The sequence below is a fragment of the Lissotriton helveticus genome, chromosome 12 (assembly GCF_964261635.1).
Source record: "Lissotriton helveticus chromosome 12, aLisHel1.1, whole genome shotgun sequence".
Classification (NCBI taxonomy): Eukaryota; Metazoa; Chordata; class Amphibia; order Caudata; family Salamandridae; genus Lissotriton; species Lissotriton helveticus.
Genome location: NC_136073.1, coordinates 110,423,882 through 110,449,671, shown reverse-complemented (window position 1 = coordinate 110,449,671; position 25,790 = coordinate 110,423,882). Strand labels below are relative to the sequence as shown.

Sequence of the window (25,790 nt, the reverse complement as noted above, 5' to 3'; positions counted from 1 at the left end):
TCTGTAATTCTAGGGCTTCGTGTCTGCTTCACACAGGCATCGTGGCACCCTAGTTTCTCATTTAACAGCCATCTGGATTTATCAAAGCGCACCAGTGTGGCGCAGCAGCCTGTCTTTCTTTGGCAAATCATGGCATCGCCTCGTACCTCCTGTGTTTTAGGGAATACGACCATGATTGTCAGCAATGTGCCTCTCACAAACCACCATCACCACAAGCACCATGGCACCCCTCATTTCAGCATGACACGCATTGTATCAATTCATATGTATCATTATCAATATCATTGCAATATTCTGAACAACAGAATTACGTTGATGTCAGTCAGTATATTTTCCGATCTTACTCCTGGAGTTTAGCTAGTCTCTCTGGCTCTGCACTCCAGCACCAGCAGCTTTTGGTTACAACTTAAAAGCAGAGAGAGGTGAAGTGACTTGCCAAGGATGATAAGGATCACTGGCTGTCACCTCCGTTCGGCGCTAAGATTGATTGCATGCAACTTATGCAAGCAAGGTTTAAAGGGGCACAGCCCCCATGTTGTCTTCAGCACATCTTGCGCGCTCATGTATGTGTTTACTCTGTCTTTGCCCTGATGTTGTCACCCGGGCGGACCACGTCACTTCGTTTATCTGCCATTTTGTGAACAGTCTTCCGTCCCCCCCAGTCCCTCTCCGTTTTTAATGCTCTCCCTGACCTGACCATGGACGAGTGAAATCCGAAGTATGCACAGTTCAAAGCAAAAGGTGACAACCCTGAAGGAAAATCCCACAGACCATTTTCAAATGTTGTATATTGCATCCCAATCCAATATTAGATTTTTGAACATCTTGTGTACAGAACAGGGACGTTGACAAGGCCAGTTCTATCATGGAACTTGACTTTTTTTTGCAGGTTTATATAACGTGAACTTGACCCAGAGGAGGTATTACAGGAGCACCAGTTACGTGACATGAGGATACATTCATTTTTGGGTAGGCACAGGCCAGGACATAAATTAATTAGCGGCTTGCCTCTGTCTACTCAAAAGCTGTAAAGTAAAATCAGAAAATAACATTAATTTATAGGGTTAAACGAGACGCTTGGCTAAAAGTTACCGAAGGAAACACACTGCAGCAACAAACGTTATGATTTTGAAGTTTATTAATATATGCTATAGCTATATTCTTGTAATCACATTCACAATTTGTCTCTGTCTAAAATATGTGTTAACATCTTTGTATACGATCTAGACTAGAAACAGTTATCGCTGTAACATCAGCAGCCTCAGTCAGCCAGCCTCCTGTATTAAAAAAAGTATACTTAACAAATACATATACACAGAGACCTCTTCTCTTATCATCTGTTCCATTCTCATTCCCAAGTTGCTTCAGACCCCTTCAGTTATTGGCTCTTTCAGTGTGAGTGACGCCTTGGTCCTGATCGTATGTGCACATCCACCTCAAAAGTAGTGCACTTCAGTGCCAAGACTGGTGGGACAGTCACAATCCCTTACTTTGCCATTGATGTGTTTAATTTATTTTTTATGCTGTTAGTCATTCTTGTTCAGGTGAACAAAGAACCCTCCTTTCCAGTAATAAGAATTATATTTTCCTGTGACCTACTTTAAAGCTAAAAATGAATTCTATCATAGCGGATAGAGCAGGAAGTTGAGGCACTTGGGGTTGGTGGTGAGTTAAGGATTGTGGAAAGATTTGGGGGCATATTATCAAGGAACAGCGTTATAATTATCGCCGCTTAAGCAGCAGAAAACTGCCGCAAAAGCGGCGATAATGGGCTTGATAATATGCCCTTGTGAATTCCCATAGAAGCCCATGTTCTGGTGTGAACATGGGATTCTATGGGAATTCTCTAGGGCATATTATCAAGCCCATTATCACTGCTTTAGTGGCAGTTTTCAAAACCTTACGAAGGCTCCCTTTCTGAAATTCAGATCAGGTATTATATTTGACTTATAGCAGTGCCACTTGAAGATGTGGGTGGAGCTAATAGAGGAAGTGGGTGGATCCAGTGGAGGGAGTGGGTGGAGCCAGAAAAAAGTGGGTGTGGCCTCCGACAAACATTTCAGCACCTGCACTTCATATTTTACAAATTAAGCTTTAGGTCTCAGACTCGAAGGTGGAAGCATCATTCATCTTGTCGCATTAATTTGGGCATTTTTACTGTTTGGGTTCTGCGCATGTGTTGGGAATTAGCCCCCCCCCAGCCCCTTAAGGATATTGCAGTGTGCCTAGGTTTCGAGACTACGATCGATTTACCTTAATGTTCACTCCCTTTTCCTCCTCCTTCTCCTGGGTAGGTTCTGCGGGGTTTTCGTAGATATAAGGCACTGAGTTCTTGCAGCCAGCGCTTGGTTTCTCTCCCAGTCCTGTGACATGGAAGCAGGTAATTTCCTATTGTGGTTCAGCCGGAGGTCTCAGGTCTTCCTGTCGTGCATTGCCTGACTTTCGGTTTTCGAAGTCTTGGCGTTTTCTTGGATGAAGACATCGTTCGTCAGGATCAAGCATCTGCTGGACAATCCCTGTCTGGACTTGTTTTTGGGATATTTCCTCGCGTGGCAGGACAGTACAGGTAGTTGTTTCCCAGTTTTTCAGTTCATTCATTGTCCCGCTTTTTCGAGTGATTTTTTACTATCGGTTACCTCGGTAGGGGCTCCTACTGGAGGGTGGTATATCAGGCTACGCGGCTGCGTGCCTGTGGAAACCATAGTTATGTTCCCTGTATAAAGGTTTCCTTTGGCCACAGTAAAAATGATGGCTTTGAAATAAGTGCACTTATATAGTTTGAGAGCTGTATTCTGCTCTATTAGTTAGTGGTTTTTTTTCTTTACCGCTTGTAGTGTTTTTTTCCCCTTCCGGTGCCCGTTACTTCTTATTTCTTATTGCTCTTGTGATATCGGGTAAAAAAGGATTTGTTCCCAGGATATTACAATTAATGAAAGGATTACTGGACATTGTCACAGCTCCTGCAGTATTTGGGTATTGAGACTTGGAAACAGGACAGAATGCGCTCTTTATATGCCAAACTATGAGGACTGCTTGTGGGGGCATGGCATCACTCCTGCACATCTTCCTTCCCCCGTCCCTTGCTCCCCCATCTCTAGTTTCGCCCCAGGCCGTGTCTATCCCGTGGGGCCTAGCAACAGGCCGGGACCCCTTGGCCATGATTAATCACACTGCAAGGCGGACACCGGAAGCCCCTTCCTGAAGCAATAAACGCCAGCATTTTATGGGGCCCTTCCCCTACTCGAGCCCAAACCCAGCATCATCCACTTATCTTTAGTGTAACCATGTTTCAAGCACTGCCATGCAGCAAGATGTTAAATACATGGGGGAGCTATTTACAACCTAACTGAACTTCAGTAAAATATTCTAATGGAGAACCCTGCAACATTTACCCACCCATAATGCCATACTCCCATCTTGCTATCATCAGTGCTGCCCTCCGGCTCACCACAGACCACAATTTGCGGCCCCTTCGAAAAAGTTTGAGAGTATCTATGGTCTAAAGGGTCAGATATACGCATGGTGTCGGGAGATGTTCCTCAAACACACAGAAGGTGATGGAAGTGTAAACAGTGGCTATAGCTTGGTTCCACTGATGTACCGCCCTCAGAGGCAAGGTACACCCAACTGACAAGCCCCAATCAGGTCGAAACTGCCCAAGGGTTGCTTGTGTTCCGGTTCAAGGAGGATGTGGTCGGTCGGTCGGTCAGACAGACAGACCGACAGACACACGCACACACACACACCCACACACACCCCACCCCGCATGATGCCACATAATTAACTTTTTCCTGCTGCATAATTCAGAGAGCCATGCTGCATAAATGTGTTAGATCACTGCCGTCTAATACTAGTGTCATTGATAATGGTAACGCGCTAAAGAGGGTTTAGGGGCTGTCAGTTTGGTGATGCAACCTATATTTCACAGGGATCTGTGAAAGATTGCCCATATTTCCCGAGCCACGTGGCAATACAACACATCCAACAAAGGGCCAGTTGGGGCTCGGGGAGGAATGTTTGCGCAGTTGCAGTGCCTGCGTGCATTCCATGTATATGGGACCTGTTGCTATTGCAATGCGCAGCGCACTGTATGCACATACATACATACAATTTCTCAGGTGATTTAACTATGTATAAATGAAAAATGAATTCACACATGTCGTGCTCTGTCACGCGTTTTTCATCGACTTCGTGTTTTCAGAAACAAACAAAGCTTTCCATACAGCTGCTGTGATGGCCGAGTGGTTAAGGCGATGGACTCGAAATCCAATGGGGTTCGAATCCTGCTTACAGCGTGTAATTTTATATAAAAATATTTCGGGTGACAGGGATTAGACACAGGGCAAACTGTATACAGTCCATCTCTATGCGTGTATATGAGAACTGCAATGGTTAATACATCACTCATGCATGTACTTATCCACCAATCCGTACGCTTCAAGGCATAGAATGTGACACCGAAGGGTTAATGCTGAAAGTATATATGTACACAAGCCCTTGGAGGCACGTACCATAGAAGTGCGTCTGGGCTGCTGGGCTTACCCATGTGCTGCGAGCACACATCGGAGTGGCAGGGGAGTACCTATCAATAGTGCGGCGTGTGGACACACAGCCACACACACAACCACACACACACCAACACATACACAACCACACACACACACACAAAACCACACATACAACCACACCGTCAGTGCACACTCACCAGGCACAGACACCATCAGTCGTCAGTGCACGCTTTCATCGGGCACAAACACCACCAACCGTCAGTGCACGCTTTCACCGGGCACAAATACCACCAACCGTCAGTGCATGCTTCCACCAGGCACACACCACCAGACATCTGTCCACGTTTTCACCAGGCATACACACACCACTAGCCGTCAGTGCACGCTTTCATCAGGCACACACACACACCACCAGTTGTCAGTGCACAGTTTCATCAGACACACACCACCAGCCATCAGTGCACAATTTCTACAGGCACACACACCACCAGCCATCAGTGCACACATCAATTGTTAACGCATCCACAATTAACTATTGTAGCAATCGCAGTATGGCGCATTTTATTTGTAAACATATTCATCTGAAGCACAGCATGCCACCATTGCTACAAAAACATTTTTTGGGGCCTACAATTTATAGTCTTTTGTTGCAATTGGTGTTGCAATATTTAGCAATGCAAATAGCTCAAACTTAATTAATGCGAAACCTATTGCATTGTAAATGCTTGTTTTTTAATGCTCTGTAAAACAAATATACCGTTCTATTAAAAATAAAATAATAAGGCACATTAAGTAGTGAAGTGCTCCGGCTTGTTTTACTGTCCTCATTGCACTTTAAAACACCCCCGTACGCCCCAATCATTAGATCAGTTTCCCGTACGGGAGAGAGCATTAGTTCCGCCTTCCGTTGTTCGTGGTTCAGTATCTCTCGTGTTTTTGGCTCTGCTCAATGCTGGCGTCTGGGTTTGCAGCCTGATGTGGTTTGTCTCGCCGGTGTGCAGGGGTGTCGGGCGCGATTGCTGGGAATCCATGGTCTAATGTGAGCCTAATTTCCTAAAACTGTCTCCCTTCACCAACAGGCACTTCCGATGTGGTTCAGAGCTGCGTCAGGCTGATTGCTTTGTCTTGATTTATGCAATCCTCTATTGCTGATAAAGCTGCAGGACCCTTGTCAATCAAAAAGAAAAGTACTAAATGCAAAAATACTTTTTTAATCTAAAAAAAATGCACATTGCCTTAGTAATCTTTTTCACTGGAGGAAACAAATGTGTTTGGATGTGTTTCTTGGGAAAGGGAAGAATGCAGTTCACTCACAGTGAAGTTAGCCAACGGGTGAAGTAAGCAGACTCACTGCCACATAATGTAGTGAGAGAAAGAACAAGCAATGACAAAGCCAATATGTCATGCCTTTGTGATCTACTAGTTTTGCTAATGGTTTTAGCCTCGCTGCACATCATCTAAGTCTTTGATGCATCCACTTGTGTCATTTGTAGCCGCACACACTTGCACGCCTACAAAATTATGCATGCACTTTTATTTTTATTAAAGAACCGAGTTGGATTGGCAACTAAAAGTAAACTAAACATCTAAAAGCATTTCTTTTAAGTGGGCAGGGGACTCACACAATCAAGAAGCTCTTGTATAATGCGGCTTACCACCCCAGAGAATCTCCAGGTTCTGGGGTTCTACTGCTTGCTTTTCTGCGCCCCCCTGTTCACTCATTGTGCTTGCTTTTCTGCCCCCTCCCCTGTTCCCTAGTTGTGCTTGCTTTTCTGCCCCCCCCCCCCGTTCCCTGGTTGTGATCATTTTTTGGGGCCTCTGTTCCGTGTGTGTGTGTGGGGGGGGGGCTCTGTGTGTGGGTTTCTGTGTGTGGGGGGTTTCTCTGTGCGTGGGGGGGTTTCTCTGTGCGTGGGGGGGTTTCTCTGTGTGTGGGGGGGGGGTTCTCTGTGTGTGGGGGGGGTTTCTCTGTGTGTGGGGGGCTCTCTGTGTGTGTGGGGGGCTCTCTGTGTGTGTGGGGGGGCTATGTGTGTGTGGAGGGACTCTGTGTGTGGGGGACTCTGTGTGTGGGGGGGCTCTGTGTGTGGGGGCTCTCTGTGTGTGGAGGGGCTCTCTGTGTGTGGGGGGGCTCTGTGTGTGGGGGCAGCTCTGTGTGTGGGGGCAGCTCTGTGTGGGTGCAAATGCAATAGTTCTCGCATTTGTGAGAGATTAAGCTATTGACATTGTAAATGACAATGCCATTTATTTATCTGTTTTCAAAACCAACACATAAATAAAAATGTTGTCATTTACAATGCCAATAGCTCTAACTTTGGCAAAGGCGAGACCGTTGCATTGTAAATGCTTGTATATTTGGGTGGGCAGGTTAATAGTCACCTGTCTCCTGTTTCTGGCTTTATGATGACCTCCTCTTTTAGAAGGGTTTGTATAGGGCCTAGGTGCCATCTGGATAAATCAGGGCTTAATAAAACACAAAACGTAACTTAAAGTTATTACTGATAAAAGTATCTGTGCTTTAAATTCCCAGAGCATTCCACTCCTGTAGGTGGTGGTGATATTTTGAACCAGGAGTGCCAGAATCACACCTGGATAGAAGAAGCACCTGTCGGTGTATACCATCAGTGGATAAGAAACCAATTGGGTGGCTTGATTGTTACTGGGACACAAATTGATGTGTACTCTGGAACCTCAGTGTAATAGATCTATTCTGCGGGTCACAATAATGTTAAGAAACACAAATAGGCGAGTGATCAGTATCTGCCATACCGATCGAAATGGCTCCAGAACTAAATCAGCAAAGCCGCAACCATGTGCAGCACTCCATCTAGGTCCAACGCTAAACCGAGACTAGTAAAAAGTCTGAAGGGTTTGCCTTAGTATGTGTTCTTACCTCTGTATGGAAAGCATCTTATCAGTGTTGGCGAGAAGACACCTGTCCACTGCTCTATTAAAGTCTAGGGGGGAAAATCCTTACAAATCCACATTTCCATTCACTTTGTGAGCAACTTCTATTAGCATAAGGTATCTCAAATCTTTGTTTTCTTCATCAACTCAGCTATCGCTACCCTGAAATATATTATGCCTGTTGTTCTTGCGTTATCACCAGTATCTTCCTAATCTTGAAAACCACAGGTGCAGTTGTATTTTTTTTTTAACGTGGCATATCAGTATGTCACTTCTCAATCATTAAACATATGAAAAGAATGTTTCTTCATTGTCCACTGGTGTCTTCACCCTTTAATATTTTCTCCCCTTTGTGTTGCACGCAACTTAACACAAGTTGACCTCCTTTTATGTGTTCTTGAGTTTTTGTGCAACTGCCTAAATCCTTGTTTAAAATACTCGTGTCTTCCTGAGCAGTCAGAACCTGCTGGTAAAAGGTTGACATCTTAGGTAGGGCAACTGGCTGTCGTACTTTAAAGTCAGATAAAACAAGTAAGATCAAGATTGGGCAATAAAAGCATTTACAGTTCAAATTGAAGTATACCCTAGGTTTTTGCAATATTATTTTTTTAAAGTGCAGAAAAAAAAACCTTAGTTAGGACAGTGAGGAAGCAAGAATGTCCCCAAAATGGATTAGGCTCGGGTGAGAGGGCGAGCATTAGTCTACAGATGGAACAGCAGCAGAGCAGCTCCACAAAAGTACTCAAACAGCATGCTGCACCCCCATTAATTGTAACTGTTTTATGTGGGAGGTTAGCCTATCCTACTGCTAAAATCACTAAACCCAAACCCTGAAGTGGGGATGGTTGATTGTTTAGTCCTACACTTTTTCCTCTGAGAAGGAAGGTTGCTCTTTTATTGTGCTTAATTTACCAGAATTATGTGTGGTTAGTTTTGGGAAGCTTACTCTGCTGTTAGTGCTTCACCTTCCTTATGTCTGAGGAATGCATGCTCATCTGCTGACTGTTTGATCTTTCCTGTGAGTGAAGCTTGCACTGCTGCCTGCTTTTCTATTTGTGTATTGAAAGCCTGCATTGCTGTCATCACGTGCATCTCCTGCTGCTGTGTCTATTCTGCGTATTGAGGAGAATTGTGCAGTGTTGCTGCAATGGGTTATCCGGTTCCTGGCAGAAGTGCTACATATCTGTATGGAAGTCAAATGCAGTAGCTCGTTAACACGAATTGAGGGTTTGACTGTGAGGTGGAAGTCGAAAATGTGTAGTTGTTTCAGGTAAACATATCTCCTGATCTTTTATATGACTCTGAAGTTATATACACTATATGCCATGGGCTGGACCACAATCCCCAGAACTCTTTGCTGCGAGGAAGGAGGCCACACGGATTTGCATCGTGCGGGCTCAATTAAACATCGCAGGCTCACTGCGGGACACGCCAGGGCCCAAAAAGGGACATTCTTCTGACGTAGCCCAAAAGACACTGGGCCACCGCTCTTTTTATCTTTGTTATTTTAGGGTTTTAATCTCCCTGCCAATATGGGAAAGAGCAGAGCAGTGACTAGTGCAGCTCCTGCAGCTAGTGTTCCAACCGTTGATCTTGGAGCGTGCCGTGGGGGTGTTAAAGAGATTGTTCTGACTGAAAAAGGTTATCAATCACGGGCTGGGATGCCTGTTTATGTCCAACGGAACGAAATGGACAGGATCCGTGCTTCTGCGGATGCTGGTTATCTGTTCAGCAGGAGAATCCGTTTTGTAGATGTGCAGAGTGCAACAGTACTCGTTCACCCAATGAAACCTCAGTTAAAAAGAAAATAGGAGGGAGGTGGAAGAGGTGTTTAGCTACGAGTTCCAAGCGGGGCACTGGGGACTGTGTGAAGAACTCCGACCTCTTTGACAAACTATTCACTAGAGATTTGAATAAATTCTAAAAGCACTCACCAAGCCCCTTCCAGATTGGTTAGACATAATTGAATTCAGCCTGGCTATATTCATTTCACATAAGGCTACAAACAGTTCACATGCTAAAGTCCTAGCTGCTTCTCATGAAGTTAGGGACAGCGTGTCTGGTATGCGCTCAGGTTATCGAAGGATCATGCAGCTAATCTCTTTCACTCAGATTTATCTTCTTAGTTGTTGCCTTTTTCTTTATTTTCTTCTCTTTCTTTACCTATTCTACCTAATCCGCCTGTTTCGGTTAATTCTAAGGGTACCACTCGTAATTGCTCTTCTTTCAGCAGGATTCCCAGGAAAAGCAATGCTTACAGGAGCAGGTTAGATTGAATTTGCTCCCTTCGGCTTGCCCTTATGTTTTAATCCTGGCTAATGTTCCCAAACTCCGACTAGTCCAGGACGAGACAACCAATACATCGATTCAACAAGGTGTTAACATTGGTGATGTTTAATAATCTAATCCTCATGGCCAGAAGGGTTGATTAGGTTTGTTTATCCCATAAAGTATTGTCTGGGAATTGTAATGTTGTGAATTTTAAGGATCCTAAAATAATACGTAGTCTTTTAGTCTGTCTGGATTGTCCCTCTCTGGGCACTCTCGAATATTCCCCCTCTCACTTGGATATATATGTAAACCCCTTATACTGTATCTTCTTTTATCCCATATCCGGCACTTCTATCCACTTCGAGGCTGAATTTATTACATCCTGTGTCCTACCATGTTGGGCTACCTCTCACTAACAGGTGTGCTCCTTTGCCTGGGTGTGACTGACTTTCTGATCAACCTGGGGCCAAGCCTTTGCATAGCAGAAGTTTTCAGGAAGTTAGCCCAGTAGAGGCTATTTGTGCGGACGCTAACTGTACTATTATTAAACCTGTGGATTTAGATATTTCATCTGACAGTAAATATTCCTCTAATGAAATTGGGCAGGATATGGAAATACTAAGGAATATTAGTCACTAAATCCAACGGGTATCTCGGTTTTTAGTTTTTTGGTCTTAGAATGTTGCAGGGATTCACAGTAAACTCGCCCAGAAAGACTGGATGCCCTCGATTGACAAGTACGATTTTGTTATTACACAAGAAACCTTGGCTACTCTCACTCTGTTTGTATTGGTTATTCCGTTCATTCCATCCCAGCAACTCATTCCGCATCTCTGCTTCCAAAAGGGGGCTTATCCGTTTGGGTTAAGCTCTGGGTTAAAGCGAAAATATTTCATTGGGTTTTAAAATTACTGAGGTTCAAGTAATACGGTCGGTTGGTTGGTTCTCATAGTTTTAATCTGTTTATTATTCATTTTTGTAATGACCCTTTCTATTCTATCAATAAGATTTTTTTTTCCCTCGTCAAGATATTTGACAAACATGATTAAGCATAATTCTTCACCCTCAGAATGTAATATTATGCTGTGTGGGATTTTTAATGCTAAACTAAATCTCCCAACCAACGATTTTGGCGCTTTTCTATCTTATTCCGATACGTGTTTTATGTATGACCTCTGATTGTAGAGGTGCTGAATTAGGTCAGTATATCCTGGTGCAAGATCTCATAAATAAACATGAGTTTGATTATGATATTGAGCCTAGGATTCAGATGCTTCATGGAAAAGGTAGTGCCTTCATAATCGATTAGATGTCCGTAACCCATGGATTATTACAGTATTTGGTAAAGTGTGACATATTGGATGTCAATTTTGGAGTTCATAATCCCCTGGGAGCTACATCTACTTTTCCCATGAGTTTTGTGAGAGTCCCAAGCTGTTGTATAACTTTGCCCCAACATAATGGGCTTAGATTAGTTTGGCAACTGCCCGGACCTACTAAGTATTTGAATTGCCTAATTAATTCTGATTAGTATATTTTCAAGGCATGTTTATCGGATAATCCTTTGGAAAGGAGCTTATCTGGTTAGTATAAAGCTTTGTTATCTAATACATAGATCATACTTAAGCCTGTTTGTAGATCTACTTTTACAGTCACTCACTGGTTTGCTAGATTCAGCTCCAGGAATCTGCGGAGAGCTTTGGCTACTCTACCGTAGATGCACAGGCTCGGGCACTCTATAAAGAGGCTTTGTCTACAGGAAAGCTGAACTTTTCAATCAAAGGGGCAATTGGTACTGCCTGTCTGTCTGTCTGTCGCAGCATCTTCTAAGATCCCAAGCGTGTTTTGGAGAGCAGTCAACGATCCATAAAGTGTAGCAATATTACTTCAGACCATTGGGTGGCGCATTTTAGCAACATATACTGTTGAATTTCTGATTGTGGTGCCTCTGCTGACCTATCGTATAATAGTAATGTTATTGAGAGGCTTCATGTTTCTGTAGTCAGTAGTCGCCCTTAATCGGAGCTCCCACTGCAAAGCTCCACAGCCAACTGATATTTTTAAATGTAGGATAGACTTATGGGTAGCTTTGCTCACCACTGGTAAAATAATGGGGAGGGTTATTTTAACAGATTAAGAGATTGGTTACATGACAACAATGCATTATCTCTTTGTCAATGTGTGTTCAGAGAAAGGCTAAGTACAATGGAACAGTGTTTAAAGCTTCATTTGTTAGTAGGAAAATGTATCTTAGCTAGAAGGAGTCCATTGTACCTGGCTTTCATGGACTTGTCTTCAGCTTTCTACAAGGTCAGTCGTGCTAAGCGTGGGGGTTTTATTCGAATTGGGGATTGATTCTACAATTGTTAATTTTGTGGCATAGCTGGATCAGTTTGTCTGCTAGGATCAGATTTGGACCAAACGGCAACATTTCTGATCCTTTTATCTTGCATCGAGGCGTGAGGCAAGATTGTGTATCAGCCCCTTTATTATTTATCCTATATATTAATAAACATAACGTTTTTTTGAGCACAGTAACTCATGTCCCCTACGCCAATTCCGTTTGTATACCTGTACTTCTGTATGCTGATGATGCTGTGCTTCTTGCCCATACTCCTAATGCCTTTTGCTTTGCTTTTTCTGAATTTAGACCTGTCAAACAATTTTACCAAATCTCACACCATGGCATGTGGCCCTAAATACTATTTGTTACGCTTTCTGTCAACGGGAGTAGTTTAGAGTGTGTGCCCAGATTTCCTTATTTTGATCTTATATTTGATTCTAATGGATCATGGGCATAAAATGTATGGTATGGGAACACTACGTTTAAGCAAGCAGTATGCTTACTTTTTAATGTTTGTAAGACTGGGGGCGAGCTGATTTATTCCCTTTCAGAAATATGCACCAAGCAATGTGTAGCGGCGGAAGGGGTTTTGTTGATTGCTGGGCATTCCAAGTGAAGGAGAATCGCTTTTCCTTCTGTCGCCTGTTACGTGCTCAAACCCCCCATTAGTTTTGCTACAACGAATTGGGTCTGCCTTATATTGAGGATTTGATTATGATAGGGCATCTGTCAGTGTGGAACAACCCTGGGACCTCTTTTAGTCAAAATATAATTAGTGATTGTGTTCGGTGGGACCTGGACTTGAATGTGTTAAGCAGATCTGGGAAAATCTTCCTTATTTGACAACCCTTCGAATATATGTAAAAATGATAAGCATTCTGTGAAACGTTTATGTATGGTCAGACGTGCATTACGGAATAGTCTGGAATTGAGAAAACCCTTAGTTAAGAATTACATTGCCCTAAAAACAAACTTCTGTCTAGAGCCTTATTTGTCTTTTGTGTGTAATAATTGGGAGAGAGCTTTGTTGCGGACATTTAGAGCTGGCACTTTTGGTTATATGTTGTGTTTTACACTCAAGGATAATTTGGTGACTTGGAAGGCAAAGAATGTACTTGTGACAATACTTATAACCAATCTTTAGCATTTTACATTCTGTACATTTAAAAAAGAAATTTAGAACACAATTTAGTATTACCTCTTTTTAGGATGCCCAATTTTAAGCAATGCAGAGTTTAACTTCGTTTCCTACAATTGTTGCCTATAGCTGACGCATGTTTTAGAATGGGTAGTTTTCTTAAATTGGCCATATCGTATTGCAAAAACCTCGATTTCTAGTTGGGAGATATTGAACAGATTTAACTCTTGCTGCTTTTTGTATTGTATATGATTTGTAACTGTATGTATATTCTGTATGTTATCTTTTATGAATGTCTGACATTCAAATAACGAATTGATCGATTGACTCTTAAGCCATAAATTGATTTCTGATAGGAATGTTTGCATTCTGGTTTACGTGTCTGCTAATGTGTTGCCTCCAGGGCTATATTTGTGTTGAGAGCAGAGATTATAGGATAAGATAGGACTGTGTTGAAAAATATTTGTTTTTAATGTTGATTGTTCATACTCGGATGAAATGTGAAATTAACCTCACAAGACCTTCATCTAGTGTTCACAGCCTTTGCTTGTCTTTTAGCCACTTTATGGGTTCACTGCAAATGAATTTATCCCCTTTCGATATGCGAGTGGAGGAGGGCGAGAGCTGTACTTCTACGATGAGAAGGAGGTGGATCTCGGCGACATTATCAACACCCCACTGCCACGCGTACCGCTGGATGTGTGCTTAAAAGGTAAGGTGTTTTAAGGCCATTTTGTAATTGAAATAATTTGTCATCCGGTTTACTCCTGGACCAAACAAAAGCAGTTTTCTGTGGTGCTCATTTAAAATTCTGTGATGTCCAAGTCCAACCAGATGCATTTCACAGCCACACTGCTCACTGAATTCTTGTGTACCCTGATACAAGACATGTACAGGCCATATTCTAGTTAAGATTTACATATACATTCTTAATCCATCGCCCCTGGTGCAAATGTGTAATTGTTTTATAGCATCTCGGGCCTGAGCTCCTTAACATTTATTTGGTCTTATGTGAATTGCTGTATCGCTTCCAACTTGTGTCCACTATTGTTGGGCTGTGTGACTCTGCACAGATTCTGATTGCCTTTTTTCCCTGTCCATTGCAGCTCACTGGCTGAGCATCGAGGGGGTGCAGCCTGCTATTCCGGAGAACCCTCCTCCAGGTATAGTGACCCACTTTCTGTGCTTTGAGGTTGCAACTCCTACCATTTCCATTTTCTGCTTCTTCCTTATTTACTCCTTGTCTTGTGTATTTCTCATGTATTTCCTCCTCATTCATTGCTACACTTTAAAAAGTAGAATTCTTTGCAGATTTTCTCACTCTTTTCCATTGAGTGACCTTCCTCTCCATTCAGTTTTTCTTAATTTGTGACCTATTAAGGTTCTTCTATGCTTGGGCGTGGGATGATCCCAGGTCATTTTGTAAGTCTAAGCTTTTGTCTGTCATCTGTTACTTTCTTCAGCACCCAAAGAGCAGCAGAAAACCGAAGCCACAGAGCCATTGAAAGCAGTAAAGCCAGGGCAAGAAGAAGGCAGCCCGCTGAAGGGCAAGGGGCAGAACGCTATCACTCCAGATGGCAAAGGTAAGTGCATAGAAAGTGAACGCTTTAAAGTGTGGCCAGAAAAGCAGAAACTTCAGTGCAATTCTGATGTGGTGATGATGCGATGAAAGTGTATGTTGCATAATCCCGGTCTTCCTATTCTCCATTTCCGCTATCTTTGATTATCATACCTGTTACTCACCAGATAGCGTGACATCCTTGTGTGCGAAATCTGTAACAGTCACACTGCAGACTTTATCATTTCTATTGTATACTAATCAGACATAATTAAATCTCAATGCACCCAAAGGTCAAACTTGCACAGCAGAGCCTGAAATGATACCAGGATGTTGGGTTAAAATATTTGCAACCCTCTAAGCTAGGAAGGGAAGGGCAGTGTATCTAGTATGTTGACCTCTTCCAGTAGATAAACTAGTTTTGCCAGTTACAATGAAACACTATCCATGTGCCCATAAGAATGCTTGGACAGTTTCCTAAGGTGTATGGGCAAGTGCATTGTTTGGCAAAACTGCTATGATTTGGAAAAGCCACAGGGAATTGAAACTCCCCCAGACGCTTCCTCACCCCCTAACTACGCAAACTCTGGGGATCGACACGGTGGAGTCTCCTTGTTCTCCGCACTCATACTTTATCAGTGCAAAAGTGATAATTCATTTCTGCAGTCCAGTCATCCTCCTGAAATTCCTGCACCGGGTTCAGCACTTTGCTCTTCGGAAGACATTCCTTACTAGTCAAAAAGGAAATTCAGATATGTTGGAAATGTTGGCTTATAAACGAAAGCAGTGTCAAAAATATTACTGAATAATGCTAAACATTCCTAGAAAAGTTCAGAGCAAAATTAACAAGTTATGTGGGAAAGTTAGAGGTTGCAGATAGGTAGGAAGCTCAAGCAAACCCAAGGGATGTCTCTTTTACAAATGGCTCTAGGCTTGTCCAGCTGAAGTTCTTGCGTTGAATTTATTAATTTAAGAGGCTAGTGATCGATTTTGGTTATAGCATCACCTTTGCTGGTGTTGGAGAATGCGTCAGAATTTTTGAGCCCCATCATTTAATTCTGCCCTAGGCTACATAGCTTATTGGAGGGAAGCACAGAGCTTATACTGTAATGGTTGTGCCCTACAGAACTACCCCCTTAAGTGGCACTACTAGAGTTATGGTCTTTGAGGGCGGTCATGACCTATCATTGTCACTTTGCAAATGTTGAATTGGCATTGGGTAGAAGGGCTAATGCTCGGAGTTGAAGCTTATCCATGACACTGGAATACAGAGTAGTGTATGGAGTCTGAAAAGGTGCATATAAAAGCTAAGGTTGTAGTAATGCATTTAGGAGCATTTGTGGGCATGGAAAAGAACCGTGGAGTGATCTGAAGTAAGATGCAGCCAATTTGATGAACATGTTCATTTGGCATATGTTTTATCGTGTCACGTGGAAATAACGCAAGATATGGTGTTGATGCTTTCATGTTATGCACTACTTTAGTGTAGTGGAATAGATTTGCAGGAGCAATCAGAATTACAGACTTTAGTGACCGGTTGAATGTTGTTGTTTTTTTGTTAGAGATAACTGTATAACAATTTTCAATAAAAATAATTTTTGGGAAAAGTGAAAAGAAAATTCAGATAAGACAGTTGGCCGTCAGAGGTGATTTTTCTAGTGTTACCTATTGTAGATTCACATGCTGTCCATTACCCTGCTAGCCACTTGTTGGATCTGAAAATCTTATTAATAAACAGTTTTATTAAAGCCATCAATCTGGGGCACAGCTAGTATGACTCTTTGACGTCAACCACATTGCCCTAGTATGTATCCTCAGTTGCCACGGGCATGACTCGTGGGTGGAGAGGTCGTCCGGGGATTCGCGCCCGGCGGGGTGGGGGTGGGGGTGTTTGAAAAAAAAAGTACCTTGCCAGATCCCGCGCCTCTTCCGCTCCTGCTGCTTTCTTGCTCAGGAACAGGAAGAAGGCAGCCTCCCTCGCCTCCCCAAAGCTAATCCCAATGCTGCAATGGCAGCGTTGTGATTACTGATGACAGCGCCCAGCCGGGCGCCTATGGGGAGGCCAATTTCTCTACGTAGGCCGCATGCAGCCTACATAGAGAAAATCCAGAGTGCGTATGACTGGTTTGTTGGCCCCAGAGGGCCAACCAAACAGTTAGGGCCCACAACAGAGGGCAAGCCACCCTGACCCGCCAACTGCCCGCCCCCAACCAGGCATACCCTTCTGCTTTCTCGCAGTGCGAGAAGCCGAAACATAAAATGGTATTTAAAATACTATTTTATGTTTCTGCTTCTCGCACTGCGAGAAAGCACTGGGCTGACGCTCCCCCGCCCTAATGGCGGAGCCTCCCCTGCGGGTGCTCCATTTTCAGATCATTTTTCCCCTTTGTAGGTACTGAAACTGAGTGCCGTGAGTCAAGGTTCAAATGTGATTGCCAGACCAATAACCATACCTTCATAAAATAAAATCTCTGCTTCCTCATATCCTGTGTAGAGTACAAATAAGCAGATGAACTCCATATCCTCAGAAAATAAGTGAAAGTCATTGAATATGTCCTTCTCCAATTAGCAAGCCAAAATACATATCTAATGGAGAAATTCTAAAAGATCTGTGGGAATAGGATGAAAATATATATTGTTTCTTCAAATAAAGCCAAAGATATTTAAAGTATACAAACTCATTTTGAATAATATGAACATTCCTGAACTTTTAAACCGAAAGCTGGTTGAAATGTGGAGGGGCTTTGCTTCCTCACTTGCACATTTCCTGTTCGTCCTGGTGCTCCGAATGTCTCTGCCTCTCCACACATCTTCTCCACACAGTCTGTGGCCTGTTGCCGCTAACTTTGCATATTCACAAACATTGGCATGTGTTGTCTAGAGTTTTATATTCAGCTGTGCATCACCTTGAGCATTCTTCAGACAGTTACATGTAAATGAGAGTGGATATTTTGAAGGAGTTGTTGGAATCCAACTAGTCACTGATGTTTATCAATCACCGCCTCAAATTGTGAATATTCAGTAAAGGACTGTTGGTTAACAGTTTGGTTTAGAGACCTATTGTGAATTTTCTGCTGGCTTTGAATCCCAGCAATCTTCCTCCTTGGTTTAGTTGGATTTAGGTGCATTGGATAACAAGATTGGCTGTTACCGTGTGCAGGTTTAGTTGGGAGTATGGTGTGTTTTTATTTTTTGTAAGTACCTTGCTCCATCTCTCTGAGTAGTCTTTGTGGCTAGTACACCATAATCGCAATCCTCACATCCACAGCGGCCAGTGTAGTGCTTTCAAGGCTGGTGTCTCCTATCTCTTTCTTCTCTGTGACACCTCTCAAGGCACCCTCCTCTTTTTGCCATTTTTATACTTTTAAGTGCTCTCATGTTTGTTATATTGGTCCTAGTGAATGATATAAGTGCTAGAGTTGTGACTGGGTGACCTTGGCTGAACAGTTTCCCAGGAGATGATTCCTCTGCTGGGGCACACTACTAAGCCGAGCCTGATACTCAGCAGGGCCTCCTGAACAATCAAGTAGAACATCATTTAGCATTAGCCACAGATGCCAAGTCTGTGATCACTTATTTGTCTCTAGCCATTCCGCCTCCTTTTCTGATATTTCTGTGTGAACTCCACTTACCTGGTAACTCAGACATATGTGACACCTGCTGATAATTTCCAGAATCTCCACGACTTAAGAAATTTGAATTTTCTATACCAAAATCTATGCTGTAGATGTGGACTCTTCGCTGCTCATAAGCAACTGCCATGGTTAGCTCTCGGTATGAAAAATAAAGTGTGCACTGATGATGATTTTTAAGGTTTAGATTCCTGGGAAGTCCTCATTTATGGTGATAACTGATGTTTGTTATTAACTGAGTTTGGTTATGGTCCAGCGGCGATTATCTGTCAGTCCTCTACTGATATGGGTGTAATGACATGGAAAATAGTACTCTACTTATTGAGACATCCGCACAGGAATCCATAGATGAGGCACCTGATCTAACGACTGAAAAATCTACGGTGAAGAAAACTGGTTCAGCCACTTAGAAATGCTGGTATTGAACACTTGGAGTTTCCTGAGGTTGGAGTGTTGTTTTTGAGACTGGATGACCAGGGTTTTCAACCATTTTCATGGTAAAATTTGTTTTCTTCAAGAATGATTCAATAACAGAATTGAGTCTGTGGTGCCTCGTCTGAACATGCGCCAGTACCGCCAGGGCTTTAGGAACAATAAGGTCTGGTTGTTGGTGAAATAAAAGGAATATGTGGGTAGAATATAAGTGATTTTTGTGCCGCTCCTTCTTTGCTTCTGACATTGGAAGCAAAGATGTCACTACGGGGACATCAATTACCTCCGGTTGTTGCGGTGCCGTGGCTGGTGTTGGACTACATCCCCCAGCATTCCAGGGGAGGGGGGGAACTCTGCTGCACACCACTGCCCCCTGTTGTGCATTAAGCGCTTAAAAGCACTAAGACTCCTGCAGCGCTGGACATCTAATACTGTTGTTTGTTGCGGTGTCACGTCTGGGGTGGAACTACGTCCCCCAGCATTCCAGAGGAGGGGCTGAGTCTGCCTACACACAGCTTCCTCCCATTGTGCAACAAGTGGTTAAAAGGGCTAAGAGACTCCTGCAGCGTATGGCCTGAAATAGACTGGCCTGGAGCACCCCCTTGGTTTCAAGGTTAAAGGTACTGTGGAAATCTATTTTAATACTGTTTAGATTCTGTGAGGGAGTGCTGTTTTTTTGCATGGTCAGCCCCGACTTTTCGCCTGGTTTTGATGTGGATTTGAGTGTAGTTCACAGGGTCCCATCCAACCAGGTGCCCTGGGCCAGTGCTTCTTCCCTAAAACAAACCCCTAATTGGTACTTCTACCTCCTGTAAGTCCCTAGTAAATGGCACCCTGGGTACCTAGGGCCTGGAAGCTGATGAGGGTCCTCTGGGACCCCCCCTCGCGGGGACCATACCACTGCCCTTGCAGCCTGCATGCCTCTATAAGGGTGAAAACGACAGTCGACATGGCAGTGTGCCTGGGTGCCGTGCCAAATTGCACTGCATAAGAGTATAGATAAGTCACCCCTCTAGCAGGCCTCACAGCCCTAAGGCAGGATGCACTATACTCCAAGTGAGGGCATATCTGCATGAGCAGATGTGCCCCTAGAATATTAGGCACCATTTTCCAATGTTGTAAGTGCCAGTGAAGACAGAAAGAGTACAAGGGCTTGGGAACTCAACAACTTTAGTTCCACAGCACCATGATAGCTTTACTGAATATAGGAGTGTTTTGTACCAAACTACTTCTCTCCATATATACCAGTGTGGTATTGCCCCATGTACCCAGAGGTGCCCCCTGTATCCCTACTAACCCTGGTGTGGTCTCTGACCGGCTGTAGCCAGCCAGCCACCACCAGACTTGTTTCTGGACTTCTGGGTAGAGAGCCCCTGTTCTCTGGGACCTGAAACAATGCACATCCTGGGCAGAGGTGTCATGCTTCCTGCCCCAGGATGAGCTAGTGTTCAAAGAGGGATGCTTCAGAGGCCGGCCAACGTTGTAATGTGACCCCCGGCCCATCCTCCCCCCTCCCCCCCCCCCCCCCCGCGCCTCTGCTGTTGGCAGCAGATGGCTGCCTCCGGTTTACTGTAAATACCAATCCTCTGCACACGTTTGAGATATTAGTACATATAGTTGCATTTATAAGTCACAATACGGATTGTCTTGTGTTTATTTTCATATGGATTTAATCTGTTTCTTCTGAACGTGAAGTCCAGCCTGTGCTCCACTTGGTCAGTTTCTTAGCCAACACGTGTTTCGTCGCTGTTACATGGGATTACCCAGTGACTTCCTCAGGGCTATGATCAATTCTTTGTAGTTTCTTGTTTCCGGTGATATTTCCAACCCAAAAAGGGTTTCAGTCTGTCTGGCAAAGTTATACCATGTGTTGGGATTTTCTTATCTTTTGCGAGTCAGCTGCCTTGTTGGACTCGATTAGGGAGACCTGTATTCCGACTAGCTTGCCGTATTTGCGAGGCAGTCAGAAATAAAACAACCGCCCTAAGAAAAAGATAAAGAAACTCCCAACATATGGTGGTGTATGTTTGGTGCTGCTTTTCGCCCTGCCTGAGCTTAACCTAACCCCCAAAAGCTTCCCCCCCTGAAACCGATCTTCTTACCTGCAAGCAGTGTGGCTCAAGGCGCCCCCTGTCTCCATTGGAAAGCATTGGTTCAAACTCCAATTTCGACCTCTGCAGCTGCTGGTGCAGTGTGGTACTTACCTGACCCCTGGCCCTTGCTGGCTTTTGGCTTCCAACACTGAATTTGTAAGTTCAATACGCACCTGTTTAACCGCAATATTATTATCCCCATAGGATAACATTGGACAATGGGAAAAAGTTTTCATGTGTCGATTTTATTTTTTATTTTTTGGGAAGTGAAAAGTATTTTTAATTAAAAACGTACTTCCCTTATTACGAAGACCTGGGTCTTAAAATAAAGTACCCCTTAAGTTTATTTAATTGGTCTGGAACTCTTTCTTGAGTCGTGTGTCCATTATTGTTCATATGTGTGAAATAAATGTCTTGCACTCCTCTGTGTTAGGCCAAAAGCTGCTCACCCACACTAGCACTACCACTAATAGAGCACTTTGGGATTTGCATTGAGCCCGGTGCACGTTTGGGAAACCCCTGGACTCTGGGTATGGTATTGCCGCATAGTGCCAATATTCTGTAGAGAGCCAGCTTCCTGCATATTGCATAAAAAATTTCCGTACTACTCGATTATTATGTATTCTGATGTTCCAGCTGAAATGGGATTTTATTTATTTTTATTTAAAAAGTTTTATATAGCGCTGGCTAGACCCAGAGGTATCAGAGCGCTTTACATGATTAGGATAGTATAAGGCAAACATGGTATAAAAGCATATAAAAAGATAAGGAAACAACAATGTGAAATATACAAAGTAAAAACAACATGAGCATTATACAAATCAAGATAGATAAACATGAGCTGGAGCTATACATTTCAAGTAATTAGGTAGAATGGAGTACAGGAAGAAGGACAAAATATTACTGAACAAATATAGTATGGTGATAAGAGATCAGGAGTCGGACCCAGGTTAGGATCCCCAATAGTAGTTGAGGAGGTGGGTTTTGAGGTCTTTTTTGAAACTGGAATAGGAGGGGTTACATCGCAGGTTTTTTGGGAGGGCATTCCATATAGTATGGGCATTGCCAGAGAAGGCTAGGAGGAGGGCCTTCAGAACTCGGCCCATTTATGTTTTCTGATAAAGCATTTTACTAGATTCCCTCCCAAAGCATAGATGTCCTTCCAAACATACAGTGCCAGCGATGACACCCACTGAGCTCGGACAGTGAGTTGTCACTGAAACAAGAAAAGCCAAAAAACACATTTGACCTTGCTTTGGCCACATAGCAGATCTAGCAGGCCGTCATGTCTCTCCACATTTTTTACAATGGACACTTCCAGGATAAACATCATCAAAGGACCACTGAAGGTGACTGGCTTCCGATAATGCCATTTGGAAGGAACCAGAATCTCTCCCTCTAGGGGGATGAATGTAAAATTCCTCTATAGCATGTGACTTAGCTAGTTCTGATCTTTGTATTTTTGAAATTGCAATAAATTGTGTTTTCTCCTATACCGTCAGACTTTGGGGAAATACATACTCCATGTTTGAATTATGTTACAAAGCTGGTGGCCAAAGAAGTGTGATCTGAGCACTGATCAAAGGCAGTCATTTCAATTCCTTGTACAAAACATATAGCACCTCATCTACATTTTGGCAGAGGAGTTACTTCGTCACAAACCTGATGGGCATCCTGTCTGCCTTATCACACGTGCCATGGGACATAGTGCACGGGATATCTGCCAATCGCTAAATCAGGCCTACAGTATTCAGATTGAGGGTAGATTTGGCTTGGCATACATACATAAACAATGAAAGCTTCAGCACATCCATGTTGACATGTTTGCAGCCGAGCTATTGCTTCCATCAGCCTTTCTTCACCTGGGATTCATAGGCACATCCTATGTTTTTGGTCCCCTCTCTTTCTCAGCATGACAGATTCCGTCCCCAGGATTGGTAGAAAACAGACTTTCTTGTAACAGAAGTGTTTTTCCCTTATTCTGGGTGTTCGACTAACAACAGATGCCATCCGACCAGAATGAAGAGCAACCTACAATTCCTTTCCCTGCTCAAGTGTTCTGGAATCAGTAGAGACACAGAAGTCTATACATTGGATGGAAGTTGCAGCGGCCAAGTCACTACTGTGAAAGCTCAGATGTGAAAAGAAAATACTAATTTCAAGTTTGTCTATCACATGAGTAGAACAAGACCCAGTAGACCAGTTGTGTCAAGTTGTTTTGTCACAAATCTAGCCTCCACATCTCTTGTTTGCATTTACTTTTACTACCCCAATAGCTGTTAAGAAAGAAGAGGGTGGGAGTGTTGGCTACCAAATGGGAGCATGTGCCATGGTGCCCACCACTCTGCTCTGACAGTGGTTTATAACCGTATGAAGGACTTTCTCATGAGTTTTTGCCCCCTAGCACCACCTTGCTTCCATCCACAGGGGAGTAAGTGCGGTGACTTCCTCTCCATTCCTTGGCAGGACTGGAGATTCCTTACTCTATTCAGATGCGGTCAGCCATAGTCACAGCATCCACCAGGGTAGAAGTGCAGGGGGTTCCCTTGCTGAAATTGCAGAGCTACCAGGCATGCAGTCCATCTACCACTGACCTGCATTACAGATCACATTTGGGACGAAAGGAGTTAAAATGTCATTCTCAGTCTTGCATTTCGACTGTCTGATTGCAAGTGAACCTTGTAGGACCATCAGGCTTTCAGACGTCTTGTGAAGACCTGGCTCTATTCCCAGGTATAACTCCCTTTGTCTTGTCCCTTGCTCTTTTCCCAGGTATAATTTGCTGTGTTTTGTCCCCTGCTCAGCACTGGGACGCCTCTTTGCCAAGGCAGCCATGCGCTTTATAAGTATTTTAATCTAATCTAGGACCTGAAGAAATACATGTTTGGCAGCATTTGGCCTCACATGTTGGTTAGGAGAGTGCCAGGAGCAGATCATCTTGTATAGGTCCTCAACCAGGTACAGATGGGATGAGAAAGTAGACCCAGGAGGGAATAGCCCATTTCCTAACTTGCGAGATTCATTCTTACTAATGACCTTCACCTATGGATCCGGACCACTAACTCAAGTAGGGCAGATTTTTTTTTACAGATCTGTCAAAGATCATAGTTTTTAAACATGATTGAATGTCAACTCATTTGAAAATATGAACTGGTCCTAATAGTTTATAGTAATTCCAAAGGGTTTTTAGTCACGGAAAAGGGGAGAAAGGGCGCACTGCTAAATGTGGACGCAAATATGTCTGGAAATCTTGGGTAGGAATGTGGTGCAAAAAAGGGTGAGGGGATAAGCCCTGTAACCCCCCAATTGTGTGTCAGCCGGGGCCAGCACACCAGAAAATCGCAACAAGATACCCTTGCACACAACAGTTATATATAACAAGATGTGTCTGTGTAGACACTTGTACATTTAAAAACAAAGCCTGTGGATAAACAAGAAATTAACCATATGGTTTTTGAGAAGTATAGTGTTTTAATGTTCTTTAGAGCAATCCAGCCGCACGTGTTTCGTCGCATGTGGGATTATCCTCCCGCGACTCCTCAGGGCTATGATGGATTGAGACTTCACTAGGGAAGTCGCTCCGCAGGTGATAATTCCGACCTCGGGATCTCGTCTGCTAGCTTTACCCTGTGTGTGGGAAGAGGAGCTGAACTGTAACACATTCTGGGGCACCACTTATCTCATCTCCCAGCTCAAGCGCTCAGTCTGCTAAATTTCTGTGGATAGCACTGCACAGTTCACCAAGGGACCACACCGCCATCAACCAACTTAGGAAGGACTATAATTTGGCTTTAGCCAATAGGAAGATGTCACTCAAGGAAGAAGGATGGGCAAACCTAGCCCAAGCCACTTTGTTTTTGAACACTGTAAATGCCCCTTCTTGAAAGCTGACACAGTCCCCCAATTCACTTCCCATGTTCCATCCTATGGGTGGGTTGCGCAATACTCCGACATCTTTGGCTCCCTAGCGTGTGACACAGAATAGATAGACCCCTGGAAATAACCTTGGAGGAAGTTCTTCTTGCCCTAGATGCAGTGCCGGAGGTAAGGTGCCCCGGACCAGATGGTGTCCCTGTTTATGCCTTCAAGGCAGTGGGAGAACTCTGGAGTCCTATTCTGACCTGTGTGCTTAACAAAGCTGTAGAGTATACGACCCCCTCTAGCTGGGATGACTCTATTACGGTGCTTATTTTTAAGAAGGGTTACAGATCTGACCCTTAAATGTAAAATCCAGTATTTGTAAAGCGTGAACAGTTACCCGGAGGCATTCCGGCGCTGGGGGCCGTCGGGAAGATTAAGCAAGCTATTGTCCAGAGTCACTTGGTGCTGGGCTGACCTGCTGCCGGTGCCGGGGATTGAACCGTGGGCCACAGATTTCAGCGTCAATCGCCCTGGCCGCGGCCCAACACCTCTTCCCTTAGTGCTACCGTCCGATTTTAATTACTGGACTCCTCCAGGAAACTGATGGGTAGAGTTATCTTATAAAGACTAGAGCAGTGGGCCACCGATATCTGTATCCTGTCAGATGCCCAGTATTGCTTTAAGAAAGGATTGGAGATGGTAGAACGCTGTGCCAACTTGAACCTGCTCATTGGGAACTATTCATAGTCCAACTCTGGTTCACTATTCCTATGTTTTGCCGAACTCAGTAGTGCCTTTGTCTTGGAGGATCATTCGATTTTATGGCAAACCTTACTCTCACTTGGGGCACCAAGAACATTGTTAGCTTTCTTGCTAATTTATATGGGAAATAGACTGCTAAGGTACTCCTTGGCCCAAACAGGTTATGTACTCACTCCTTTCGAGTCAAGAATTGGATAAGACAGGGTTGTGTCCTGGACCTGTTCTTTTTCTCCCTTGACATTATTGGGTTCTCAGGGCTCTGCAGTATGACTCTCCTGTTGGCGGCGGCG

General features: G+C 43.8%; 1 protein-coding gene across 2 annotated transcripts in view; it reads left to right on the top strand.

Moving 5' to 3' along the window:
• TAF6 (TATA-box binding protein associated factor 6) overlaps nucleotides 1-25,790 on the top strand; it is a 102,471-nt gene that overhangs the window by 35,292 nt on the left and 41,389 nt on the right. For both annotated transcript variants that reach the window (XM_078671638.1, XM_078671639.1), the window contains exons 4-6: nucleotides 13,721-13,874; nucleotides 14,269-14,325; nucleotides 14,626-14,745. In XM_078671638.1, coding sequence (XP_078527764.1) covers nucleotides 13,721-13,874; nucleotides 14,269-14,325; nucleotides 14,626-14,745 — 331 coding nt within the window. The remainder of the gene's footprint in view (nucleotides 1-13,720; nucleotides 13,875-14,268; nucleotides 14,326-14,625; nucleotides 14,746-25,790) is intronic.